Source organism: Barbatula barbatula (assembly GCF_947034865.1).
Source record: "Barbatula barbatula genome assembly, chromosome: 1".
NCBI classification, from domain to species: domain Eukaryota; kingdom Metazoa; phylum Chordata; class Actinopteri; order Cypriniformes; family Nemacheilidae; genus Barbatula; species Barbatula barbatula.
Genome location: NC_136766.1, coordinates 26,321,116 through 26,349,092, shown reverse-complemented (window position 1 = coordinate 26,349,092; position 27,977 = coordinate 26,321,116). Strand labels below are relative to the sequence as shown.

General features: G+C 37.4%; 4 protein-coding genes across 4 annotated transcripts in view; all 4 read left to right on the top strand.

Annotated features, from left to right (window-relative positions):
• Positions 1-7,015, top strand: part of LOC306888806 (calpain-5) — a gene marked incomplete at its 3' end in the record, with an annotated part of 76,407 nt that extends 69,392 nt beyond the window's left edge. The window contains exons 6-12 of the mRNA XM_079447280.1: positions 4,170-4,247; positions 4,343-4,811; positions 5,129-5,251; positions 5,387-5,583; positions 5,664-5,782; positions 6,267-6,403; positions 6,851-7,015. Coding sequence (XP_079303406.1) covers positions 4,170-4,247; positions 4,343-4,811; positions 5,129-5,251; positions 5,387-5,583; positions 5,664-5,782; positions 6,267-6,403; positions 6,851-7,015 — 1,288 coding nt within the window. The remainder of the gene's footprint in view (positions 1-4,169; positions 4,248-4,342; positions 4,812-5,128; positions 5,252-5,386; positions 5,584-5,663; positions 5,783-6,266; positions 6,404-6,850) is intronic.
• A 2,608-nt stretch (positions 7,016-9,623) lies between these two features.
• Positions 9,624-13,678, top strand: LOC306901588 (transmembrane protein 272; the record flags this gene model as incomplete). The annotated part of the gene is made up of 6 exons (XM_079469453.1): positions 9,624-9,687; positions 9,770-9,820; positions 9,907-10,119; positions 10,402-10,540; positions 13,127-13,171; positions 13,588-13,678. 6 exons carry the CDS (start codon positions 9,624-9,626, stop codon positions 13,676-13,678), a joined length of 603 nt encoding a protein of 200 aa, XP_079325579.1.
• Positions 13,679-17,087: 3,409 nt separating this feature from the next.
• LOC306900346 (uncharacterized protein) lies at positions 17,088-21,734 on the top strand. The gene is made up of 8 exons (XM_079467233.1): positions 17,088-17,265; positions 17,362-17,412; positions 17,966-18,157; positions 18,464-18,604; positions 19,658-19,768; positions 19,846-19,957; positions 20,063-20,120; positions 20,267-21,734. The coding sequence occupies exons 1-8, from the start codon at positions 17,226-17,228 to the stop codon at positions 20,378-20,380; spliced, it is 819 nt and encodes a 272-aa protein (XP_079323359.1). The 5' UTR covers positions 17,088-17,225; the 3' UTR covers positions 20,381-21,734.
• A 220-nt stretch (positions 21,735-21,954) lies between these two features.
• LOC306900340 (amino acid transporter heavy chain SLC3A2-like) lies at positions 21,955-26,449 on the top strand. Its single transcript, XM_079467184.1, has 9 exons — positions 21,955-22,333; positions 22,581-22,786; positions 22,913-23,100; positions 23,911-24,084; positions 24,742-24,836; positions 24,970-25,100; positions 25,244-25,556; positions 25,681-25,743; positions 25,849-26,449. Exons 2-9 carry the CDS (start codon positions 22,596-22,598, stop codon positions 26,185-26,187), a joined length of 1,494 nt encoding a protein of 497 aa, XP_079323310.1. The 5' UTR covers positions 21,955-22,333; positions 22,581-22,595; the 3' UTR covers positions 26,188-26,449.
• Positions 26,450-27,977: the final 1,528 nt, after the last annotated feature.

The following is a 27,977-nucleotide window of genomic DNA, read 5'->3' as shown; positions in this document are numbered from 1 at the left end:
GCAGAATGGCTCCAGTGGCGCAATCGGTCAGCGTGCGTTACTTATAAAGCAGTACATGACAGGGCAATGCCGAGGTTGTGAGTTCGAGCCTCACCTGGAGCACAGCTTTATTATAATTAAACCCTTTTAACCTACACAAACGTTTATTTCAATGATACAGGGAGTTATGATGACAAGACACTGATCTATCCATTGGACCTTGACATAACGGAAAACACCACTGTCAAAATTTAACGCGATGAGCTTAAAGTCAGTGGGAGAGAGAAATCATGAATCTCTGTGCAACTTAAAAATCACTTTGCAGAATGGCTCCAGTGGCGCAATCGGTCAGCGCGCGGTACTTATAAAGCAGTACATGACATAGCAATGCCGTGGTTGTGAGTTCGAGCCTCACCTGGAGCACAGCCTTATTATAATGAAACACTTTCTACCTACTCGAAAGTTAATTTCATTGATACAGGGAGTGATGATGACACTGATCCATCCATTAGACCTTGACATAACGGAAAACAACACTGTCAAAATTTTACGCGATGAGCTTAAAGTCAGTGGGAGAGAGAAATCATGAATCTCTGTGCAACTTAAATATCACTTTGCAGAATGGCTCCAGTGGCGCAATCGGTCAGCGCACGGTACTTATAAAGCAGTACGTGACAGGGCAATGCCGAGGTTGTGAGGTCGAGCCTCACCTGGAGCACAGCTTTCCTATAATTAAACCCTTTCAACCTACACAAAAGTTTATTTCAATGATACAGGGAGTTATGATGACAAGACACTGATCCATCCATTGGACCTTGACATAACGGAAAACACCACTGTCAAAATTTAACGCGATGGGCTTAAAGTCAGTGGGAGAGAGAAATCATGAATCTCTGTGCAACTTAAATATCACTTTGCAGAATGGCTCAAGTGGCGCAATTTGTCAGCGCGCGGTACTTGTACACAAAAGTTTATTTCAATGATACAGGGAGTGATGATGACAAGACACTGATCCATCCATTGGACATTGACATAACGGAAAACACCACTGTCAAAATTTTACGCGATGAGCTTAAAGTCAGTGGGAGAGAGAAATCATGAATCTCTGTGCAACTTAAAAATCACTTTGCAGAATGGCTCCAGTGGCGCAATCTGTCAGCGCGCGGTACTTATAAAGCAGTACATGACAGAGCAATGCCGAGGTTGTGAGTTCGAGCCTCACCTGGAGCACAGCCTTATTATAATGAAACACTTTCTACCTACACGAAAGTTAATTTCAATTATACAGGGAGTGATGATGATAAGACACTGATCCATCCATTGGACCTTGACATAACGGAAAACACCACTGTCAAAATTTAACGCAATGACCTTAAAGTCAGTGGGAGAGAGAAATCATGAATCTCTGAGAAACATAAAAAACACTTTGCAGAATGGCTCCAGTGGCGCAATCGGTCAGCGCGCAGTACTTATAAAGCAGTACATGACAGGGCAATGCCGAGGTTGTGAGTTCGAGCCTCACCTGGAGCACAGCCTTATTATAATGAAACACTTTCTACCTACACGAAAGTTAATTTCAATGATACAGGAAGTGATGATGACAAGACACTGATCCATCCATTGGACATTGACTTGACATAACGGAAAACACCACTGTAAAAATTTAACGCGATGGGCTTAAAGTCAGAGGGAGAGAGAAATCATGAATCTCTGTGCAACTTAAAAATCACTTTGCAGAATGGCTCAAGTTGCGCAATCGGTCAGCGTGCGGTACTTGTACACAAAAGTTTATTTCAATGATACAGGGAGTGATGATGACAAGACACTGATCCATCCATTGGACATTGACTTGACATAACGGAAAACACCACTGTCAAAATTTTACGCGATGAGCTTAAAGTCAGTGGGGGAGAGAAATCATGAATCTCTGTGCAACTTAAATATCACTTTGCAGAATGGCTCCAGTGGCGCAATCGGTCAGCGCGCGGTACTTGTACACCAAAGTTTATTTCAATGATACAGGGAGTGATGATGACAAGACACTGATCCATCCATTAGACCTTGACATAACGGAAAACACCACTGTCAAAATTTAACACGATGACCTTAAAGTCAGTGGGAGAGAGAAATCATGAATCTCTGTGCAACTTAAAAATCACTTTGCAGAATGGCTCCAGTGGCGCAATCGGTCAGCGCGCGGTACTTGTACACAAAAGTTTATTTCAATGATACAGGGAGTTATGATGACAAGACACTGATCCATCCATTGGACATTGACTTGACATAACGGAAAACACCAATGTCAAAATTTTACGCAATGAGCTTGAAGTCAGTGGGAGAGAAACTGGAAACACATTGTAATGAGATTCAATAACAGGAAGGAAGGAGACGGGAACCGGCAAACATTTAAACATCTTTAATTAATAATTATAAATGTAAACGTAAATAAATAGCTGGCAGGCCCTTCATGGGCGACTGCCGGTAACACACACAAACATAACCACAAGCTAGGCTTGGTCCTCTCTCACTGACGGTCCTGTCGCTCGTCCTCTTATGCTCCCTATCTCCTCCGTGATTTAAGACCGGTGCTCGTACGGCCTCGACTCCCGGCTCTCGTCCCGCCTACCTCACTACACACATGTTGTTAGTATACAAGGAAAGTGAAACCAAAGGTATATTTTAAAAATTGCATTGCCGGTGTTCTTGCTCAGTGGAGTCGCATGGGTATTTACACTTGTCGGTCTTCACACGAAGGCTGGTGCTAAACCGCACCAGTACAGAGGCACCCCTTAAGTATAAATTGAGAATAGCGCAAACAGAACACTGCTGAATACGCCTTCTCAATAAGCAGAGTAAGTGGGCAGTTTAACTGCACTGTATATACCTTTGTTTTACCAGGAAAGGACTCACTGAGGTTAAAAAGATTCCAGGTGTGTCCTGGCCAAGATAATCAGCCGAGTTTGCATGTTAATACAAATGCAAATAAACAACATAGTTACAGCATACATTACAAAAGCATATAACCAGTTAAAACAATTACACACTGTTACATTGCTCTCTAGATTACAAATAAGGATTTTAAGCAATTATAAGACGCCAAAGTTTGTAACTTCATCTCCTTTCGGAGAAGATTCCAATCAGAGGCTGTAGCGTATTTGAAAGAGGTTTTACCAAGCTAAATTCCAATAAACAGCACACAGAGATTATAATTTGATCGAGAACATAATGAGTGATTTCCATACAAAGTCCTTTGTATGAAACAACAGAGATAATTTGGCAAACTACCCAAAATTGCCTTATATATCAACATTTTTCTCCAGACTCTCAAAGAAGCCCATGCAACACTATAATTTACAGTGATGAGTTGAATATTTACAATCAGAAATTAATCTCAGAGCACCATGGTACAAACATCCAGGGAGGAAAGTGGGAAAGAAGGGGCGTGCTGGTAAAGCACATTCCCATATTTGAGAACCGATAAAAATGTTGCAGACACAAAATATTTTCTATACTGCAAGTGAGCAGTATAGAGTGCAAATGATGCTGTGTGTGTATAAACAGTCCGGTAGAGCAGATAAACATGAAGCACTGGTGTGTACAGTTCAGTCATGCATGACAGCCCTATAGTGCAATGTAAACGATGTTATAGCAGCATTTAAGTTAAAGGTATAAGGGTTATTGGAATCAGGGGGGGACAGAGTTCAGTAATGAAACAGCTTCCTACCGGAAGGCCGGAGAGTAAACAGTCTATGAGCGGGGTGAGAGGAGCCCTTGAGAACGTTGTTAGCTCGACACAGACAGCGTTTCCTTTGAATGTCCTCAATGGAAGAAAAGGAAGTCCCTGTGATGCGCTGGGCTGTTTTTACCACCCGCTGCAGTGCCCAATATACTTGAGTTAGTTCATAGTTCATAGCCCAGTACATTAAACTACAAATGAAGTGAATAAATAATGACAAAGAAGATATTATTAAACATTTTTAAAACATGACGAAACATGCTCTGTAAAGCAGTTTGTCCGTTAGGGCTACTGTAGATACCATGAAAGGGGACACACGGCGTATGTAGATAGAAATTTTTGTATAGATCCGGCTTAATATCCCACATTGCACCTTTAATTTATGGTATGGCTGTATAAATTTTGTCAAAATATAATTTAGCACATAACACATTTCTGCTGGTGACTCTTACAGATCTCCTCAGTGGCAGCATCTCGGGCGTAAGGACAGAGAGAAGATGGGGCTTATTGTCAGAGATGTGGGAGAGTTTTGGTAATTTTTGTTCAAGTCTGTCAATGAGTTTGCAAAAATAGTAAAGGTCAGCTTTTTAACATTGTGTCATTGTCTATGTTTTACATTTTTCTCAGGATGGAGTTTGAAGACTTCTGCCATTACTTCACAGATATGGTGGTATGCAGATTGCCGGAAAAATCCCATTTATGGGACAAGACCCACTGGAGGGAGGTTCGATGCCTGGGGGCATGGACATACGTACCCGGAGTTCCACCTTCTTCTGCCCATGTTCCCATCAAGACCCAGAAGCCTTCTATAGGACTCCAGTGGTCCAAACAAATGCCAACTCAAAGAAGAGATCAAAATGAGCAGAAGTTAAGTCAAAAATTAAAGGAGGGACCAACTCAGGGAGAAAAAAATAGAAAAAAAGAAAATCAAGAAGTGATGGAAAGGTCATTGAGAGGAGGACATAGACCATTAAAAGAAGAGTGTGTGGAAAAGCCGGAAGGAGTAGGGAAGAGAAAATGGGAGAGACAAATGGACAAAAGAAGTCGATGTGGAGGGTGTATCAATCACAGAGACACATTCCTATACAACCCCCAAGTAAATCACTGCACCAAAAAGTCTAGTAAATATATATTATAAGTTCTAAAGGTTCAAATACAAAACTGTATATGGTATACAGAAAGTTTCATGTGCCAAAGTTAAAAACCATTTCTGACAGAGCAAATACTGACATAGATTGATAACGCAATTTAGTTTTCTTTTGTTTAGAATTCTTGCTGGTTTCCAGGACTTTGTTTTATAATTAATTTAATACAGATTTGATAATATCATGTGATTAAGATATAATATAAGAATATTTATATTTGTTGTATCTTACATCTCAATATAACCCATCTCTCTCCTTGTTTCCATAGTTCATGTTTGAAATTGGTGGAGATGGAGATGAGGTGTTAATATGTCTGCAGCAAGAGGACAGGAGGATGAAAAGGAGGGAGGGAAGAGGGGAAAACTTACCAATTGGTTTTGAGGTTCTAAGGGTGAGTGATTGAGGAAATGGTGGACAGGCAAACAGTGCCAGTTCAGGCTTGCTTGAAAGCTAAAAAGAAGCAAAAAATCTTTAGTCTCTTCTGAATTTTACTTCGAAATTCTAAATAGACCGGTCACTTTCTAAGGTGGAGGTGAATCGTGTGTGGCGGGTACAGTGTTTATGTGAGCAGGCTGCTAGCTCAGTGTATATGGACTCTCGTAGTGTCACACTACGTGTGACCCTCGGCCCTGGTCGATATGTTATCATCCCCACTACGTTCCAGCCTGGAGACACTGGACAGTTCCTGCTCCGTTTTTTCTCACACTCACATGTGTACCTCAGGTAAAAGAATATAAATATTTTATTCGCCCATTGCTATTTCTGATGTTTTTCCTAATTTGTTGTTTGTCCTCTTTCTACAGAGAGTTAAAGAGAGAACTGCCTGCTCCTTCATTGTGGCATTGTTGTGTTCCAGAGCTAAGTGCTGTAACTACAGTCCATCTTCTAAGAGCTTCTGGCTTCAGCAAGCCCAAACAAACAGGTTAAAAGTCCATTTCCATCAGCCAATTAAAAAGTAATTGTGTTATTAAGAGTCTGTTGAAGAAATAATGTTATCAGAATGTATTCCACATTTCAATGACTTTAATTTTTGACATGGCATTACTCGTTCAATGTGAAAGATAACAGGGCAATATTTTGACAGAATGTAAAAAAACTTCGCCATGGTTTTGACAGACAGGCTCACAAATGTCTGAAGCAAAATGTTGGTGTTTCAAGAAAACTATTTTCCCCGATTTAAACTATGTTAACTCAGAAATTTATGGTAACATGCCAATACAGTAACTTTTTATCTCTGATAAACAAATCTGATTAAAAAAAGTCTGTGCCCCTAGCTATTAATATTTCATTTGTGCATTTGCCACGCACTTTTATCCAAAGCGACTTACAGCACACTCAGCTCATACATGTGTTTTATTAGTATGTGCAGATCGAACCCAAGACCTTTGCATTTCACTCTATAACAGCTCCCGATGTGTATGCTATAATCCGGTGTGAAGAGGACTCTGTCAGGACCCGAATATCCCAAAAAGATGGAACCCCCGAAATGAACACCAAAGCCATCTTTTACAGAAGGAATCCCAAATCCCAAATTTCCATTGAGGTTAGATGCTCCGTTCAGAAGGTTGTCTGGGCTTCTGTCCTGATATAAATTTGAAATTTTTTGTGTGTGGGATGTGAACCGAATGCAGCACTCAAGTCTAGTAAAGCACTCAAGTCTAGAAGTTGGACGTGTGTCCTCTTTCATACCTGTATGTATTAGAATGGAGATGTAGGCAACACAAAATAAATATCGGCTCCTAACAAAATATTAAGGTTTTCTGAAATTAAATGATCGGTCTGTTTATGAAGGTTTAGGGATGGAAAACCGATTCTACACCAACTGTTAAAGCACACACCCAAGAAATCTAAGCAGATATCTGTAATCCCTTTGAGACGTGTATTCATACACACATCAGTTTCTACATACAGTATAAGCAGTCAATTTAACCACACTGTGAAGTATAATGTTTACATTACTTGTGTGTTTGTGTGTTTCATTCCTGAGTAGCTATGGAAAAAAGGTTTGCTATTGGACTCATTTCTGGGAGCAGCTCAACTTCAGACAAGAGGCGATGAGCGAGGACGGAACAGAGTGATTGACTTGCAGGGCGGCCAGTCACGAGGATGTGTTTTTGTAGAGACCTCCTCAAGCCAGTGCCTTACTGACCTCTGACTGACAGGTGTGCTCAAGATAAAGACAGGTAGTAATGATGTTGGATTGAGCAAGAAAAACGATCAAATGTCTGCCATCTCTATCATCATCTATTTCCACATTTACCGTGGCCAGTGGAAATAATTCCCATGAACTGATGGACATCCCTTGGAGTAAGATAGTCTGCTCAAGGACACAACAGATTTTATTTATAGTTTATATGCTGCATCTTTCAGTGGAATTTATGGAGTCTTCACGTTGCCTGCCTGGAGAACACTGTACCACCCTAGAACGATTTGTGGCTTTAGTTCTTTGATTTACTTTGCAGACACTTTGTTACAGTGTAATTATGGTCATACTGTCTAAAAACATGTCATAATACAGTGTCTGAATGGCAGAAGAAATATTAACAATGCCTTAATTTACAGTACCGTATAGTTGCATTTCATAATGTAATTGACAGAAAAGTTATACAACTCCTCACAGAATGTTATAGTTCCAGTCCTGGTCAAATGCTATATTTCATTTCATATGGAATAAGATTCTTCAAACATCTCTTGATATGGTATTTAAATTAAGCTGTGATCCTGCCAAAGCTTCTTAGAGTTTTGTACTTATAGTGACTTTTTTTCCTGGAGTTTTTGAAAACACAAACTAAAAACAACGAAGCAAACGTAAAATAACAGTTTTATCTTTGTTGTACAAAAAAGTGATGAAGTAAATGGCTATCGCCTTGCAAAAGATTTTCGTTTGAGAGCCGACCCTGAAATACGGAATTGTTACAAAATTTGATATCTTCAAAGATCTTGTGTTTAAAAACATGCACCTCACTGATTTGATCACTTCTGAACAAAAATAATCTACATTCAATAATATTAAATCACTTGACAACTAATTTTGACACCTGTCATAATAAAACAAAGTCTTTGAGGGATTAAAAACAGCCCAATAAATTAATTTACTGTATGAATGCCATGTTTGTGATGCTGTGTTTTGTGAAAACTGGTTTGACTTGAAAGGCAACATGCTACGGGGTGAATTATGTTGAAAGCTTTCTATAAAATGAAACACAAATCCTGCAAAAGTCCTTTCAGGCAGTCGCGGTCTGCGTGTGTCACGTTCATCAGATATCTAGCTCCAACAGCAGAATTACAGGTAAGCACGTTTAATCAAACAAACAAACACTTGTTTATGTTTTACTGTTATGTTTCTGTCAGTGTGTTTTTAGATTTAAACTTTGTTCTACTGCTTGTGAATTACATGAAGTCATCATAGATCATGATTTATATATGAATAAATAAAAAGAAAATAACAAATAATGAAACATCCAAAAATATATTTATTTAAGTTATGTGATTTACATACAGCAGTATTGTTTTGAAGGGTGGTCTGTTACATTTAAACACATCTACTCTACACAGGCTAAGCAATGATTGTGTGTCACAATACAGGGTAAATATAACCCTACACTCTTCAACTACTTTTCTTTGAGGGCCAGATTACACTTTTTTTTTACTATATTATAATTTCTTCTGTTATTTTGTGATTCTGTTATTAATTACATTTTGTTCATTTTATAGCCTACTGTTTTTGTTGCTGTTAGGTCATATAATGGTCATATTTATAAAGGTATTTGGTTAAACTAATGAACGTCAAATTAATACAAGTCAACAACGTTAAAAAATCAGCACAAAATTAATCCCTGCACCTTGATGTTAAACTGCTGTTTTATAAAGCTAATCAATTGATCTGTGCAAGAAACGCGCTATTAGCGCATCTTCGGCTAAAATCCAATCGCAATCATTTGACCCCGCACTTAATAGCAGATCGTGTAAAGAGAAGCTATTTTTCGTAAATATAGCTGTTCATACATGAATGCAGGTATAAAAACAACACAGTTTTCCCTTATCAGTTCACGTGTTGTAGTACTCTTCCTGCAGTTACTTTCAAGGGGACTAGACGCGTTTTGGTGTGCGACCATTCGCGTGCGCAAACTGACTGCCTGTGGATTGCTGATTATAACGTTGGCAAATGACATCAAGTTTCTTGGACAGGCTGATCAAATCGCTTTATAAGACGTCAATCGTAGCTGCTGGAATTACTCTCTTATTGAATGTAGCCGCTTTTTGGACTTTTAAACATATGGCATCTAAGGATGTACCATATTTGTGCACCATTCTTAAAGTCTTTCCGCTTATTTGAAATATTAAGACTAGCCCTGCCCTACAGCTTCTGTTCTTTGTGTTTTAACAGCTAAAATATGTACTGTATGTACTGTAATACTCCAACTCCTTCTTGGCGGAACATTCCTCCTTACTCAGTCTGGTCAAACCCCATCTCTCACAACATTAAAAGTCTCTTCGGTGAATACTTGACAGAAGAAAACCTAACCCACTCTCTTTCTCTCAACAGGTGTTGTTCTAGTTTTTTTTAAACTAGTAACTTGGTATTAGCACCTATGTACTATTGGTCCTGTAGGACATATCGCTTTATTGCTAACTTTCTGTACATCGCTTTGACTAAAGGCATCTGCTAAACGATTAAATGTAAAAACCAAATGCTTTGTGTCAGAAATGCTTTTGAAAGCAGGTCATGCATTTCCCTTTACTGTTTGCTGTCTTTAGGGATCATGGATCCGAAACATATGTGGGGTTATGTCAAGTCTCCTCCCATAAAAAATGTGGCTTGCCTTGGTATGTACTCTTATAAACCTTATAAATCTTTGCACTCAATTTTGACTCGAAATTAACTTTTTGATTTTTATCTTTATTTCAGTGATTTCAAAGTTACTCTGCATGGCTCTTCCCATCGCTCAGATTGCAATAGGTGTAAAATGGATCTTACCTCTTATGTACATTTATGATCTATGTCCTTAAGTATTTACACTGTTGTTATGATGTTTATTAACACAGGCGCAGTATATCTCCAAGACTGTCCCAAACAATCCTACATCCCTATTTATCTGCTGGTGTGTGGAGTGTTTGGTGTGTTTCTGGGCTTGTTGACTTGTCTACCATGTACCGGTACTAAGGAGACAGAAGAGGAAGGTTCTAACAAACTGAGCCTTATCTGCGGCCTGTGGAATGCACTGGTTTCTGCTTTCATTTTGTGCTGGGTGATCAGCGGTAAGAATGGGTTGGATGTGTGGGTGTAAAAGGTCACTTAATGTATTCATAGTTCGCTTACAGATTCTGCGCATTGTTTTTGTTATATTTAAAGAATAGACATAAGAGAATTTCTGAATGGGTATCATACCATCAACAAAACTGTGTTTGTGCCTGAAATATGGGTGTGTATATGCATTGTTGTTCAGGAAAATGGCTTAGAACCATGCCTGTGCTCCACAATGGGGGAAAGAAGGAGGAAGGAAATGACATTTTTTAAACAGAGATTCTGACTTTTAACAGGCAGTGTGTGGATTTACTCTATTTACCCTCCGAACTACAACCAAACCCTGGCTGGAGTCCCCTACTGCAATAAGACCCTCTACCTGTTTGCTTTCTGGACCACCACACTGGGATATATTCTATTAGCTCTGGTGCTATTGTTAACCTGCTGTTGCCCTATTTTGTCTTGTATATTTGGCATAATGAAGAGTTAGATAAAACGTATTATTCATATCAGAAGATAAAATTGACTTTTTTATCTTGTACTTTTTCCTCAATTTGATTCAGTGCCAATAATGTCATAGACAGTTTATGGGGGATTTTAATAATAGACTAACTATTAAAATGACTTAACTTTTGTGAAAACGCATTAGGAATAAAGGGATTGAAAGGTGTCTTCATACACTGTGCATTTGTCCAGGTTTTATGGGTGTACATGTTTGAAACATGCAGAGTATTTTAAATCATGGTTGCCGCCTTTGAGTAACATTGTCACGGTCTTGTCTTTAAGGGCTAGTGAATAAGGGTGTTTTCAAACCTGGCTCATTTGAGCCCTCCAAACGCTCTCGGAGCAGTTCAGCGTGTTATGTGAACAGTCCATGTGATCTCGGACCCCCCAATAAGGCCCCAAAAGCGAACCTTACTCAGACCGTGGTTTGATTTCGATTTCTTCGTGACATGTGAAAGTAGTGAAGTTTCAGTCCGCTTCGTTTTGACATGTGTACCTGGAGGTTTGCAGATTTGCAACTGTTCGTTTTATTATGTATGCAAAACGAGAGTAAAAACAGACGACATTTGTTAAAGGGGTGAGTCGGCGGAAATACGTGTTTTTCTTTGTTTTTGGGGTGTTATAAGTTGCCCATGCATGTATTAGACACGTAAAATTGAAAAAATGTGTCCGAACAAAAGATGTATTTTATCTAGAAGCGAATGCTCACCCAGACCTGCCTGAAACGTCTTGAGTAACCACACCCCGGCGAACTGACGTCAGTTCGTAACACGATTTAAATAAGACCCCCCCCAAATGCAAACACAAGGTGGTCGTTCTTGTAAATCTCATTGTACGGTCCCGTCGCCGGCGCAGGCATGTCGCGGAGACGCTGTGTGTTTCGTTGCGAAACTAAAGCCTCTTTGTTTGCTCTTCCAAAGAATAAATGGTTACATTTTATGTTTCCAGAAAAGTACAGTCTGAATTTTCAAGTGTGTGCAGCGCATTTCAGGGATGATTGCTTCACGAATCTGGGAGAGTTCAAGATGGGCTATGCACGCAAGCAACGTGGAAAAAAAGACAACATAAGTCCTGATAATCAGTAATTCTGTTCCAACTAGAGGCAACAAATGTTGTGTTTATAAAGGGGATATTTTCTTTGTTGAGTCGCGACAAGACATGGTGTACACTGGTTGATCAAGAAGGGCCGAAGCACTCGCGGTATCCTTGTTGTAATGCGAACTTGTTTCTATCTCACACAAACTCAGTATGGTTGTTTGTTAAGAGGCGTTACATTTCCGTACAGTATTCGACCAAATCACTACGCACTAGTGAACTGGCCAATCAAAGCACACCTCGCTTTTCAGAGCGATGAACTTTGTAAAATATCTGCGCGTTTCAGAGAGGCGGAGCAAAGAGGAGATACAAACATGCACTGTATGTGAAAAATACAGCGTTTTTAAACCTTAAATCGTTTATACACATTGTATTACATCTAAAGCAAACAATAATATTCGTTTTAGCCATGTCGAATGACCCCTTTAACGTATCGAAGGTACATATTCACTCGAGCTAGCAATTGTTTTATTCTTCCACATGTTCTTGATTAGAAAATCATATTTACATGTTCCGGTTAAAATCGGCTCGTTCTTTCATTTGTTTGTCCTTATGTAAACAATAAAACCGGAGAAATGACACGCTTACCGCAGACGCTGCAGGTTCAGATAAACAGTGCGCTGCCCGATAAAACATTATAGTTTATATTCTAAATTAATTGAACTGATATTTGGTATTTAGTTTTACACCATTTTTCAAGTATATTTCTGTTTATATATTTTCTGTTAATTTCAATAATGGTACTGTTATAATATATATTTTCGTGTGTTTGTCTGAGTTGTGAGTACTTTTTGGGAAGATCGCCCAGTTTCATTTTTAACATTAGTTTGCTACATTAATTAATATGACCCACTACTGAACATCACATTGTCAACATAATCTTGATTAATATCAACATTTACAAATCCATTCTTTTAATATATTATATTGTAAAAATGAAGTTGTACAGTTTTCAGTATTTAGCCCTTTGGGACTCTTCGTTTAGAGGTCACTCCTTCGTGGTCAAAAGTGACTGAAGCCTTAAAAACATAACTTTTTTCAGCAACAACAAAGCAACTTACAAATGAGGTAAACAATAGAAGCAATTGAAACAACATAAAGATAACAAAAAGCACAAGTGCATAAAACAATTATTATAACCTTATTGTAATTTAATCTATTGCTGTACAGAAAACTGGAGTCTGAGTTCGTATGTATATGTTGTGAACAAAATAGGGTGTGAGATCACTTCTGACATATTTCGTTTGTTTAATTAACTACTGCATGCCATGTGTCATGGATGGAACAGGAGTCAGACAGGTAGTAAGTGATATAAACTTTATTTGCAGAAACACAGATTCAGTAGAGAGATAGAAGTATATGAACAACGGAATAACCAGATTGGAACAGAACAGCAGAGTTGACAATTTCTCTTGGTTGCAGATGGCAGAAGAAGGCTTTCCTTGAGGATGATTTACGAATACTCAGGTAAGTAGCAGGTGTGAGTCTGTGAGACTTGTAATTACGAGACCAGACACGGAGTAGATGACAGAGGGCTGAATATAAAGGTGGACTGATGAGGTGAAGGTGATGGTGATTCATATTCATTGGAAGTCGAACGAGTGGGAGGAGTTAGTGATGATGGTGGAATCCTGAAAACTACGCTATCAGGTGTCTGGTCTGTTAGTAATACCTGGAATTTCAAAATCAAGCGCAAGCAGCAGATCTTTTTCCTATCTAGCGCCTAAACTTTGGAACAGTCTTCCCTGCACTGTCCGGGAGGCAGACACACTCTGTCAGTTTAAATCTAGACTAAAGACGCATCTTTTTTATCTTGCATATGTAACCGGTCTGCTGTCGACCGCTGTTATGTAGTTCTCTTTCTCTGCGTTGTGTACAAAAAGGACTAAAACACCGTTGCTGCGGTTCACCAATCTGCGATGTTTATTAATGGTCAACGTGGACTTCCCACCATCTGTGGATCGACATCAATAAGATTGATAAAAGGCGTGTGAGCATCACATTAGCCTACTACACCACCTCTCACCAGCATGTGCAATGCGAACTCGAATAACAATTATATAAAATACACCTAACCATTAACACAATATAAACATGAGAAACAAAAGTGAAATACCTGTGGATCGACATCAATAAGATTGATAAAAGGCGTGTGAGCATCACATTACTACACCACCTGTATGATACAACATTAGTTAGCTGAATACTAATTCAAAACCTTGCTAACACATGTCATACGGCTCACACAATATATCTCCAAATAATTAATCCACTTACGTAATTTACATACAATAGAACACATTATACAGTCTCCATAGTGTTTACTAAAAGATATTAACTAATTTACAAACTTTGCAAACTTAATTTGCCATAAACTAAAGAGCTCTAATAAAACCGCTTACCTCTCACCAGCATGTGCAATGCGAACTGGTGAGAAGCGCGCAGTGTTGCCAACTATTTTTCAGGGGAAGTTGCTAAAGGCAGATCGCTTTGTTGCTAAAAGTTGCTAAATGACGTTGTGACGTCATTGCGCTATGACGTCATTGCGTAATCGCAACACAAAACTACGCCATTATAAGTAATACGTAGACATTATTGTTTATATTATATATATATACATACATACATACATACACACACACATAGCATTTGTAAAAGTAATACAAACAACACTTATTCATGATAAGATTTTTTTCATTTTAAATACAACATTGACATTAAACAGTTAAACACTTTTGAACAATTACAGTTTGTGTAGGCTATTTTCTAATTTACCATTGAAACTACACGTTAACTGAACAATTAAAGCACTGTGGTAGTTGATATACCCTAAAACAACTTTTTTAATTGAATGATCTGTAAGACTTGGGCTTTATTAATGCTGTTCATTTATTCAAGTAATATTTTTGATATTTGGGTATAATGTGTTTTAATTCTACAATATATGCTGTAAAAAGGTAAAAACGTCTGAGTGCTGCCCTTTTCTGGTTGAACGGTGGCTACTGCAGTTGAATTTTCCTATTGGAAGTTGTGATGCCCTTACCAGCTCACCACGCCCTTGCCATTTCATGTGTTTTTTGGATTAGAGTCACTTTCCAAAAGTTGCTAAAAGTTGCCAAATAAATAAAAACAAATGCTAAATTTGTTGCTAGGTGCTTTATGAAAAAAAAGTTGCTAGGGTAGTCTGAAAAATTGCTAAATCTAGCAACAAAATTGCTAAGTTGGCAACACTGGAAGCGCGCGCGCACTCAAAATGACACCAGGAGAGCAGCAAACAAATGTCAAAATAAAAGTCTCCAAAAATAAATCACAGAATAACATATATTGCTCAAGGAAAACCAGTAATAAATCAATAATAAAATAAGGATTTTAGTGAAAAAGACAACAATACATTAATTTGGATTGTACTTATTACAACTCGTTACACATACACTACACTATCATAATACAGAGCTTGATAAAGGACGCAGCGACTCTACTAAATTTCAGCCTCTATTAGATTATTATGATGTTTTTATTTTGCCTTGTGCAAGCACTGTCGATCTTGTGCAGAGGCTGCAGCTTTTGCCAGAGGGGAACTGGAATCCCCTGGTTAGGCCTGGTTTCCCTCTGAGGTTCTTTTAGTCCTCCAATGGAGTTTTGGGTTCCTCGCCACTGTTTGCATACTATTTTGCATGGCCGGGGGGCTGCTAGAATTTTATAGAATTGTATAGTTTTATTTAATTAACACTGCATATAGGAATTTATAGTCTGTCTGATATTTTACCTGTGTTTTGACTTGCAAAACCGTATACAGTATGTTTTGCTTATAGTCAATATGTTTTCTTGTACAGCTGCTTTGTTACAATTAGAATTGTAATTATATAAATAAAGTTGACTTGACATGACTTATCCGTAACACTAAACACAGATCTGTGACCAGTCTAGATGGTGGAGATCTGAGGGAGGGAGGCGGCAACCTGACATGTCCTTACTTCACAACAAAATTGTAACTGCAATTAGCTTTTAGGATTTTATAATAATATTACATCTATCATCTACCTTTTCATTTCTTTTTTTAGCCTAGTTTTATTCAGCCTAGTTGTACAAGACTGTCGAGCTTGCTGAGATGCATCAGTAGAGCCATATGAGAACTGGTTCCACTGGCAGGCCTGGGATCTCCTGGGGATTCTTTTGTCCACTGGAGTTTTGGGTTCCTCATCTATGTTTGCAGATGCTGGCTGCACTTGTTTTGCTGCTGACATAAGCTTTAGAATTTTGAACTGGTTAATATTATTCTTGAATGTAACAATTTGGGTGAATTATTATTACCCCATATATGAGTTGAAAGTCTGCATAAAATATTACCTGTGTTTCTCTTCTTTTATCTTCTGTCTCTGTCCGTGTGTGTTTGGAGTGTGTTTGTTTGTTTGTAATTTTCCAGAATTATATTTAATGTATTGCTTATAGCAGTTAACATGCTTTCATGTAAAGGTAAAGCTGCTTTGTAACAATGAAAATGGTAAAATCATTATTTAAATGAGAGACAACAACTTTATTATTATTACTTATTGAGTTACAATACAGCATGAAGGGGTATGGTGTTGTACCTAAAATGTAGGTCTACTTCTCAAATACTGGCCAAGCTGCAGAAGAAACATTGACAAGCCGACTGAATTTTAAAAGCAGAAGTTCTTTCTTTTCTGCATGCAGCTCTTTTTATCACTATATTCTGTATGTAATACTACTCTCCTTGGTAGTATCAGTATCAATCAATATGCAGTGTGTATTGCAAAAATATCCACTAAAGATGTGACACATATTAAAAGATAAAACTCAATGCTGCAAAAGGAAGATCTTTCCTTTTTAACCCAACTGGAAGGATATACCACCAGAAAACTTTGCGTTTTGGTTAAAAACTGTTTTGGCTATTTGACTGTTCTGTTTCTGGGTAGAAAATATTTGGAATTGTGTGTAACAAATTCAGTTCAGAGCCCACAACGGCCTTTTAGACTTTCAGAAATAAACATAATACCAATATGCATCATATTATGCATCATATCATTTCACATTTTTAAATCAAAATGCTTGTCTAAAGTGCCTCCAAAGTGTTTTCTCTCAGAATACAATTCCCATACAGTGACAGTGCTTCTAAACTCAACAGATGTGCTTTTAAGCAATTATAACTTTACTTGCAACTATAGAGATAACATTTCAATTGAACTTTTGCTAGTTTACCGTATATTATCAGTAACAGCATAACTAAAATAATACTTTTATGAAAACATAAACAGTGGATTCCAAAAAACAGTAATACTGTATGTTTCAGTTTAGGTTTGTTTCTCAACATTACGCAAAAGGAAGTATTTCATAGCAAGCTTAAAGACCACAAAACTGTGAAAACATTCACATTGACAAGTTTAACTGGTATGCTGTATTCATGTCAGCATAATTTTGGGGCTACACATCTGAAATATACAAAAAATATATAATAATCAGACATAATTCACATTTCTGAGGAATATTTAAGAAATTTGCGAAGATGGAGACCACTGAGAAGTCTGCCAGAAAATCATTCGTTGGTAAGAGTAACAGGAAAGCTTCGAAATCTTCGAACACAGAACACAGATCAATACAAACATTTACCTTTATTAACTATTTATTAACAACTTTTTCAGTGATGATTAACCTGATTGGATGGATGGTTTTAATATCAGCGTCTGCATTAGGTAAATTGTTTTTTACATTATAAAATATTTATGAGCAGCCGAAAGTATCACTTCCCTTACAATCTGCACAGTAAAGAATTTCAGTAGAACTTATAGCATCACTGGCTGTAACTTACAGTAGATTTACATTTATGTAATTTACTGGAAACAGTTTGTTCAAAGATAAATGTCTTTTAAAAAAGATAAAAAGTCTTCATCCTACAGACAAAACTACAAATAACAGCCTCATGCAAAGCATTCTGGGAACCAAAGTTAGATAAAAACTGAAAAAGATTTATTTTATTTAGAATGTTTTGAATGAGGCTGTTAATTTATAGTTTTTTTGTAACCATAAAGACTTCATGTTCATGTTTAATGTTTAATGTTAATTTGTCTTTGAACAAACCTTTGCCAATAAATTAGATAAATATAAATCTACAGTAAGTTACTGGCAAAATGCTGCATAACTATGGCAAAAATGTTTACAGTGTGGTCAAAAAAATGCTGCAATCTAAATTAGGTTTGAAACTGCATTCTTAAAATGTCACTCAGTTCTTTTTATATATGTTTGTAGGAATTATTCATTTTCATGAGTGTCCTGTTCAGTCAAACCTTCCCATCTATCTGACTGTGATTGGAGCGGGTGGCCTGCTCTCAATGCTGTTTATGTACTTAAAGAACACTATGGATGATTGTCTTCTTGCTCGGTTCTGCAGTGTCTTCATCCTGATACTCTGTGTGTTCATTGTGTGCTGGTTTTTTGCTGGTAAGGAAGGGGGCTTTACTTTAATGATGATGATGTTATTGTCAGTTTAGTCTCTGTGCTGTGTCCTGATGTTGTGAGATGAGCCAAGATAGAGGACAAAAGTTGGACCTCTTAAAGGTTAAGCAAAAATGTCATGTATAAAATAATTTATCATTTATAATTCAGCTATTAATTAATAAATGACATTGATGAGGAGCCCACCATTATCAAGCCCACTAATCCAAAACAAATTAAAAACAGCCTATTCCGATAATGGAGAAACCGAGTATCAAGGCCAATGTTGATCTTGTTGATGTTGTTTTTTAGGTACATACTGGATTTACTCTATTTATCCTCCCAGCTATGACGTCACCAATACAACCAACCACTGTCACAGAACACTTTACCTGTTTGCATTTTGGTTTAACAATCTGTGTGTTCTGTGCATCTCCACATTGCTTGTTTTTTGTATGTATACCATCTTATACAATTGTGCTACTGTTTCATTTCTCCAGTAAAGCTAAAGAGATTTTGTTACAGTTTTCAGTGTTTTTAATTGGTGTAATAAATGTAAACGTGCAATATATACAGCATAATTTACTTAATTACTTAAAGTAAGCAATTCGTTATTGAGAGAACTGTGGACCTATAAACAAGCCTAACATTCTGGATAACACTGTCTTGTCTTGCTTCTGAGCATGTGGTATTCCATTCATGGTGTGATTGTGATTTCTATTCACAGGTTTGACTCATTCCCAATTATTGACATGACTGACCTTTATATTTAGTCATGTACTCACTGTCCTATCTAATAATTTATTTTAAAAACTAACACTTGCAAAAGTGGTGATTCGACCAATAAGTGCCTGTGGAATATTTACAAATAATGTTGCATGTAGTGAATGCATGAGTATCACATTGTTAAAAACGAAACATATTGTTTTTTGGTTGTAATAATTAATGCACCAGGCAAGAGAGTTGTAAGCGAAGACTATACGTAAAATAAAAAATATGAGTAGCATTGTTGTTTTAGAGCCGTTTACTCCGCCCCTTCCCCGCCCACGACACGTGCCTCAGGACGGTTGTCCCGTCACAGGACCCGTCCTTGAAATTCTTAGTGAGGCAGATATTGTTTCCGAGAAGCTACACTTTATATTAAAGATAAAAAGGGCAATTCCTGGTCTAAGGTAACGAGGCGGTTATTTTTATGGCTGGTACGTAAACTTTAATTTGTTTATCAAACCCTCGAGGTGTTTTGGTCGGTATGCACGTAATAGTACATGTTTGGGTAGTGTGTGCAGGTGGCCTAAATTGAGCTTGACCGAGCCTACTTTTAGGAGATAAATAGCATGCAGTCCTGCGTGGATCTGTATAGTTTACGTTCTCTAGCCTATAACACAAGCACAAGTGATATAATAAGGAGCATTTCATTGAGCTGCAGTAGACAATGACATTGATAGGCTGTGTTTTGATGGGGTTGCGTTTTGTTCTTTTACATTGGGGGTTAATGCACTGCTTAAGTTGCCGAACTGGTGGCAAAATGCTTGCAAGCACGCGAGATGGCTTACTGTCCCTACAGCAAGTTTCCAGTCGGTGCCGCTATTCTTACGACAGGGGGCGCCATTGTCACTGGTAGGCAAATCCACCTGTTAAATTATTTTCTTTGCAGCAACATTTTTCTTTACCATCTCCCCCTATTTCATGTGTAGGGTGCAATGTTGAGAATGCCTCCTATGGTCTCACCGTATGTGCAGAGAGAACTGCGATACAGAGAGCAGTCGCAGAAGGGAACAGAAGATTTACAGCCATAGCAGTCACATGGTAGATCATATTTTCCAAATACAAAACCTTGATTTATAAAACGTTGCAAGCTAAATATTTATCTTTATGGCACACAGAAAACATTTTTGTTCGTCTGATCAACAGTGATGTCAAGGACAGTTTTGTGGGGCCCTGTGGTGCTTGTCGACAGGTATTAATGGAGGTAATGCCTGTTGTTTATCGCATGTGCTTTGTTTCATCTGTGCATCAGTATTTACATTTTCTCACTCGATTATTTTCCTCTCTCTCTCTCTCTCTCTCTCTCTCTCTCTCACCTGCATGATTTCTTTATCTCCAATCTTGTGTTAGTTTGGAACCGAATGGGACGTTTACTTGATCAAGCCAGATGGATCCTATAAGAAGACCAGTCTTAGAGACCTCCTGCCATTGGCATTTACTCCAGCTCACCTTGAAAACAACTGAGTGTACAATATCCCACTACAATTGACCATAAAAAAGAAAAGTAAATTTTAAGTTAGTTTATTAAATCCACCATCTCTTCTGCCCCTCCCTTCTAGCCTGTATTTCTTTGTTTAATGGTATCATAGCACTTCTTAGGTTATTGTCTTCTTGAATCTCTTTGCTGTACTCATTTTTAAATCACTTTAGATAAAATCAACTGATTAAAGGAAAATGCAGGTATGTGAAAAGTGATTAAACTATTTTGATATTCCAGTCTGTTTGGACCGACTTAACCCATGCGTAATCAAATTTTATTCATTTCTTGCTGTTCTGGTTTGGGGATCATATTTATATTGGATATGCAGATAAGGGACCCATGAGTCACTGTTATGTTGGCCTATGTGGTGTTCAGACCAAAAAGTCTCCACTAGAGAGCACTGCACACACTGGGCTACTGAGTGCAAATGTAAACTAAATCCTACATTTTGAAACTACAATTGAAAAATGAATTATTAAAATATGTAGACTCTTATATTTTTTGAATTTACTGTTTGTTATTTTACTGTACAGACCCAACTTGTCTGTACACAGAATGTGTGTTTTTCATGCGGAGAGAAATAAATTGAACTGCATGTTTTAATTTTAATGGGCAACAAAGAACACAAAGAGGGAGTAAAAAATGTAACTTTATGGAACATTTTGTAACTTTGTAAGCGTAAGTACCGATACATATGCACATTCTCAGTCTGATCACTACAAGTTGATTTAAAGCGGGGTTGGCTTTAAAGTCTGTTTCTCCATGAGAGAGAATTATTGGTAATCCCTGTAACCCTGGTGCCCCAGGGACTGTTTGAAATTCTCCTCACTGTTTGGCCAACATACTGCTTTGTCACATGGGAAAACACTCACACATTGTTCTCTCGGTTGTGTGAGAAGAAAAGTGAGCATTACCAAGTGGGAGAGACAAACTGAAAAGAACAAAAGGCCCTTGTTTTTATTGAAAGTATAAATTTGCGTAAAGAATTATGAAAAGCGTTTGCAAGTATTACAGAAACGAGCAAAGACCGTGGTGTTGGCAGTCCAATGTTCACTGACATGAACCATAACATCTGTACTCATAAGATAACAAAAAATGCTGAATGCACTTTATGGCACAGCAGATTAAAGCCGTTCTGACTGAATAATGCGAGGGAAAGTCTACCATGTAGCATTTTCAAAATACTTTCATTTTGTAGCTACCTGCAATCATGTTTTCAAAGATTCAGGTATGCATTAATAATACAAAGCACTATTGGCTTAACAGTATGACTTAAAATAAACCTCTTTTTGTGTGTATTCATGATCACAAAAAATAAACTGTCATATGTGTGTGACTAGCCTATGGCTTTTTGTTTTTAATAGACAACCTGACTTATGCATCAAAAGTTTATTGCTGGCAAAGCATTTGGTGGAGGCTGTTTTAGAGTTAACAGTTTATTCACATAACAAAATAAAAATGTGGTTAAAATAATGTTTCCTCTACGCAGAGTGTATGTATGCAGATATGACAAAAGGTTGATAACTTCAGATAGTAAGTCCAGCGGCTTCTTATCAGTAGACACAAGTATCATGATTAATGGAAACTCGTGGTTATTCTTGCAGAAGGAATTCGCGTTCACCCAAGTGAACTCAGGCTCAGTGTTGTTTTCGCGCGGGGGCATTTAAGGTGGAAATTCTTTAAAAATGATTATTTTGTCACATTAAATATTGTGGCATAATGTATCATGCTGTTTGTAAAAAAAGTGACTGCAGTGTTTTAACTGTGATGTTTTTTTATCTATTCATTGTCGTGAGCCTATATGCTCCTATTGCTGTGCAGTTCTTCCTTAGATGGGCGGTGCATGTGACGTCAGTGGTATATAAACTTCCACTTTTTTCTGCGCTCTAGTTTAGTTTAAGTGCTGCTCGAAACGAAGTGTCTTATTCTTTTTACAGGTAAGCTATTTCTTATTTTTTTTATTTGAACTGGCATCGTAGATGTTAGAACAACTTTACAAAATAATAAGATTTTATGAAAAGTTAAATGTAAATAAATCATAATAATTAAATATCAAAGCACTTTAAGGCAATGCGATTTTCATAATCTTTCTGCTGTTTTTGTATTATTTTATGTCATCGATGACAGACCAAAATGTAATTTTTTTGTAAGAAATACTCTAGTTTTCTGTTTTACCCATCACAGAAACCACCGTCAAACATGAATAAAGAAGAAGAAATGAAAGAGGTTGAACTGAACGAGATGGATCAGGAAAAACAGCCGATGACCGGAGAGACTCCTACAGGAACGGAAAAAAACGGCTGCGTTAAGGTGAAAGTCCCGGAGGACACCGAAGTGAAATTCACGGGCCTCTCCAAAGAAGAGTTAATGAAGGTCGCCGGTACTCCAATGTACGAAAACAACCTGTGTATTCATCTTTAAGTCTGTTTGGAGTTTCTACATCTATGTGTCTGTTTATCCCTCTAGTTTACAATTAAATGCACACAGTAAATCAATAAAACTATTAATCTCTTCAGGTGGGTTCGGACTCGGTGGGTCTTGCTGGCTTTGTTCTGGCTTGGCTGGGTTGGCATGTTAGCTGGGGCAATAGTTATCATAGTACAGGCTCCACGGTGTAAACCCATTCCTGAGATGAACTGGTGGAATGAAGGTCCTCTCTATCAGATATCCAATCTGAATGAGTTCTCTGACCGTGGATTGAAAGGTAAGATTTTCTCAATTTAATGTTTGATCCATTTGCATGGTCATTATTTATAGGCTCTTAAAACATTTACAAATAAAATGAACCATCATGTGATAATCATGTGAGGAAGCATGTGCTCATTTGTTTCTGCACTCTCATCACAAATTCTGCTCTTTCGTCTCAAACTCAGTTGCAAGTTGCAAAATACTTGTGAACCCACTTCATTCTGTTCAAATGCTGTCAGCAAAATGCATCATAGATTAAGATCCAATACAGTGACCCTAAATTGATATCTGCAGTTGTGCAAACAGTAGTGCGGTCATGCAATCAAATTGGATTAATAAGTAAACCCTTGCCTGAATCCATGCTGTAGCTAGGGTAGGGAACAACTGGGATTAAATGTGGCCTTAGACCGTACCTGGTTTGCATTAAACCGCACCCATTTTGAGTTTTATTAGTCATTTATTGGAAAAGGGAATTTACTTAAAGGCTACCAGAAAGCCAGGGGCTTAAATTGACTCTGCTACCATGGTTTAGCACACACTGGTGTTTTTTAGACATTAAAGATGTTTCCTATACAAATACAATGTTTCTAGCGTGGTTGTACATTGACTTTTTTAATTACTAATGTTCACAATTAGAAATTACTACACTGAACTGTAATACAAATCATGTAAATTACATAACTGTCAAAAGGTGAGTTTTGTAGTTTTGAAGTTTTCATCCCTGAAACAAAACCTGGCCGAAGATCAGTGTACGCTATATTATAGTTAAATAGCCGATCATGCATCATTTGATTTTTTCATTCATATTTCCTTTCAAACTCTATAGGGGTTGATGAGAAGTTGGATTATCTGAACCAATTGAAGGTGAAGGGTCTCATTCTGGGTCCGATACACACGGTACAAGCTGACAAGTTAAGCACTCTGGAACTAACGTCCATTAATCCTGAATTCGGGACTGAGAGTGATCTGCAAGCTCTTCTGGACCGAGCGCAAAGAAAGGGTGACCCTTTACTCTTTATATTCTGCCGTATTCTTGCACAAATATGAAATGCTATCTTGTTTGCTAAACCTTTGACTGAACAGAGTTTGCAGCACAAATCCCTAAATAAAGATAGGCGCAAATATATGCAGCAACATCTATTTGAACTAACTTTCTTGTTCTGATTCTTACAGCCACTTTTGCTGTGTTTTAAGCACCAGTTGAATTAAATTGCAGAGAGCTGTTTATTTAACCCATGACTTTCTTTTTTGTATTGCGACAAGGTGATGACCATTCAAACAAGTTTTTATCTTGTGCAAAGATTTACAACAAATATTACATGTAATGCCTTAAATGCATAGAATGAAAATACATCAAACTACGTCCCCTCAAGAATTCTTTCAAAGCACTTATATTGTAAGTTAACTCCGACGAAAAGTAGGGCAGATAAGTATTCTTGTTACAGTGTAATTACACAAATAAGTACTAAGTAATATTTATTACCACATGCACTTACTATAAGGTTAGATTTAGGAGTAGTTGTTTGTAATTATGCCAAATTTACTTTTATTACTATAGTAAGTACTGTACGTACTCTAAATGAGTGTTAGCAAAAGATAATTTAACAGACTTCTGCTTTGATGACTCACCATCTCTGTGTTTTTACTGTCTTTTCAGGAATGTCCATAGTGTTGAATCTAACACCCAATTATGGAAGTGGAGGAATTTCGGCCTGGTTCAATATGGCTGCCTCTGTTGCTGAACAACTCAAAGTAGGGGCTGTCTATAAGGCTGTAGATATATTTATATAGGGTTGATGTGTGATTTATTTTAGTTTCCCTTTTGATTTGAGCTGAAATGCTTCGCTATATTAACATTTTGTCTTTAAATCTGTTCTGTGTTTAGGAAGCATGTAAATACTGGCTTGGTAAGGGAGTGGATGGCATCTTCTTATCTGACCTAAAAGAAATTGCGAAAACAGATGCCTGGCCTTCAATTCAAGCCATATTCAACAAGACAGATGAACCAAAAAAAATGTGTGTGCTCCGATTTGCCCAGACACTTATTCAGAGTTATTAAATGTATTATCAGATCAAACTATTTCAATAGTCATGATGCATCTCCTAACTCAGTAACCTTATTTCCATATTTAATTTTGTGTTTTTTATTCCACCCTTAGAGCTCTGATGGGCTCAGTCAATGATCTCTCTGTGCACGAAGTCTCGCTCCTGCTAAATATCATTCGTGTTGATGTGCTCCTGACTGGATTGTCTGATCCAGGGGAATCCAGGATAATGCCGGCTAATGTAATACAGAAACTCTATGCCAGTCCCCCACAGACCAGCCTGGGCTGGAGTCTGAGCGGACAGATCCAAGGTTCTCTGGCTTCCAGAACTCCATCAGTACCCGTAAGACTCTGCCACACCCTGCTGTTCACCCTACCGGGCACACCTGTGTTTAACGCTGGGGATGAGGTTGGACTTAAAAAGGAGGCAAGTGGAGCATGAATCACTTAAATGTGTTAGTGCTTTGGTACATGGCATTTATAGTAATGTTATTGACTTACAAATTACAAACAAATGTGAATAGCTGTTACTTAAAATTTCCTCTGAGCAGGAGAAACTTCAAGCAATGTGGGATTTGGAAAGTCAAGCAGATGGCGCCAATGCAACAGCAAAGGTCATTTTTCATTTTTTCCATGGCTATTTATTAACTATAGTTATGTTATAATTACTGTAGTAATTGCAAGATTTTAAACGAACACATACACTTCCTTTCTTTCAGGAGGAGCATATTGCAGTGCGTGATTTCTTTAAAGCACTCAGTGATCTAAAAGTGAAAGAGCGAGCTCTTCTACATGGAGAATTTGTTAGCCTACACAATTCCTCGTCTTCATTAGCATTTCTTCGCCTATGGGATCAAAGTGAACGCTTTCTCGTCGCCATGAACTGGGGAAGTGACTCTGTTACTATGAAACTAGTCAATGAAGATCTACCAGCTGAGGGTCGAGTTCGTGCCACCACAAATGCAGAAAGTTTGCCTGTGGACAGCATGGTGTCAGTAGAGAAGTTACATCTTGGGCCAACGCAGGCTGTTCTGTTGTCCTACCCTTATGCTGGCTAGATAAATAGTACAAAGTGATATACAGATAAACAGAGTCCTTAACTGTATTAACACTGTTTTATCTGGAGTGTAAAATTCTGAGTTGAATTTTTGTCCATTTAAACTGTGTTCTCCAACAGGAATTCATTTTGGAGATTAGAAATATTAAGAAAATATGACAGGGTTAGTTTGGAAAATTAAATATAAAAATTAGGTTTTCATACAGAGACCTGTTGGACGTATCACTTTTTTGACATGGTAAATAAAGCAGCTTTTAAAACATAATTTATGTTTTCACTCGTGTCTTGTTGGAATGTGCATGTGACTGTGTGTGCTTTACCTTGGAGGCGTTCAAAACGGATCCTAAACTATACTGATAATTGGAAGACTATAATAATAATACAATATGATATATATTATTTTTGTGAAGTATAATATATTTGACGTAGTTCAATTTTAAATTAAATATTTTTAGTTAAAATATTCGTCATAAAGACTAAATTGATGCAATACAAATGAAGTCCAATAGATGGCTGCAGTAGACTGAATTCAGTTCAGTGCTATCTTTAAGTTCATCCCCCCCCACTTCATGTGTGACTCATTCTTCCTATTTCGAGAAATATCTCAATGTCCATACAATGGAAGTTCATGGGATCTACAGTCGTGAATCAACTTTAAAAACACGATGCCATCAAATAACCTTTTTTGTCTAAGGGGATCCATAAACCACCTTCGAAAAGCCTTTCTGTTTTACAAAAGGTTCTTTGCGGCAAAAAAGGTTAGAAAATGATGCTTTCGGTTTAAAGAACCGAAAATGGTTCTTCTATGGCATCACTGTGAAGAACCTTTTAAGCGCCTTTATTTTTAAGAGTGTAATGTTTGGTTACCATCCTTCATTAAAATATCTTCTTTTGCGTTCTGCAGAAGTTAGAAAATCATAAAGGTTTTAATGACATGAGAGTTAATAAAAGACCACAGCCTTTCATCCATTGTTTTCAAAACATATTTTCATGGTGATGAATAAATAGTCTATACATAGCAATGATAATTTGATAAAATATTTCTGAAAATGGATTTGAATCGCAAGATAAAAAAGATTTGTACAGTATATTAGACAGCATATCTGTATTCATATTTGTATGTGTATCCAGTGATATTTACAGATGCTGTAAAACTGTATATTATGCGTTATTCCCAAAATATTAATGTGTTTTTATTAAAAACAAGGTAAAGATGGCACAAGGAACAAAAGCACCTATGCTGGAATAATGGTCACCCCTTACGAAAACTAACCATCATTTGACTACAGTAACCACATTAAAGTTTAAAACCAATAATGTACAATTTGATCTCGCCACAGTACCCATAGTTTAACCATGATATTTGTAGTAAAAGATGAGAATGAATAAAATAACATGATAAAAAATTATTTAACATAATTAAAACATTAATCTTCCTCGAGCCCTTCATTTAGATTCTTCACAGCAAAACTTGGTGTGGCCCTTGGGTTAAAAGGTTTGTTCACCTCTGTTGAAAGCAAAGCTTTTGAACAATCATATGGGGGGAAAGTCAGTAGAGGGCACAGAATATTCACAATATTGTTCCGGATCATTTTGAAATTCCAACCAGTAGTTAATGTATTACCCATAGTTAATATTCTTACTAACTGTAAAAAGATCCAACTTGCAAAACGTTCTCCCTACAAAGACAAATACGTAACTTGAACATATCATTTTTACTTAAAGGAGTCATATACTAAACAAAATGAGCCTAAACAAAGATTTATTTTACTTCGATTCTCAAGTTTTTGG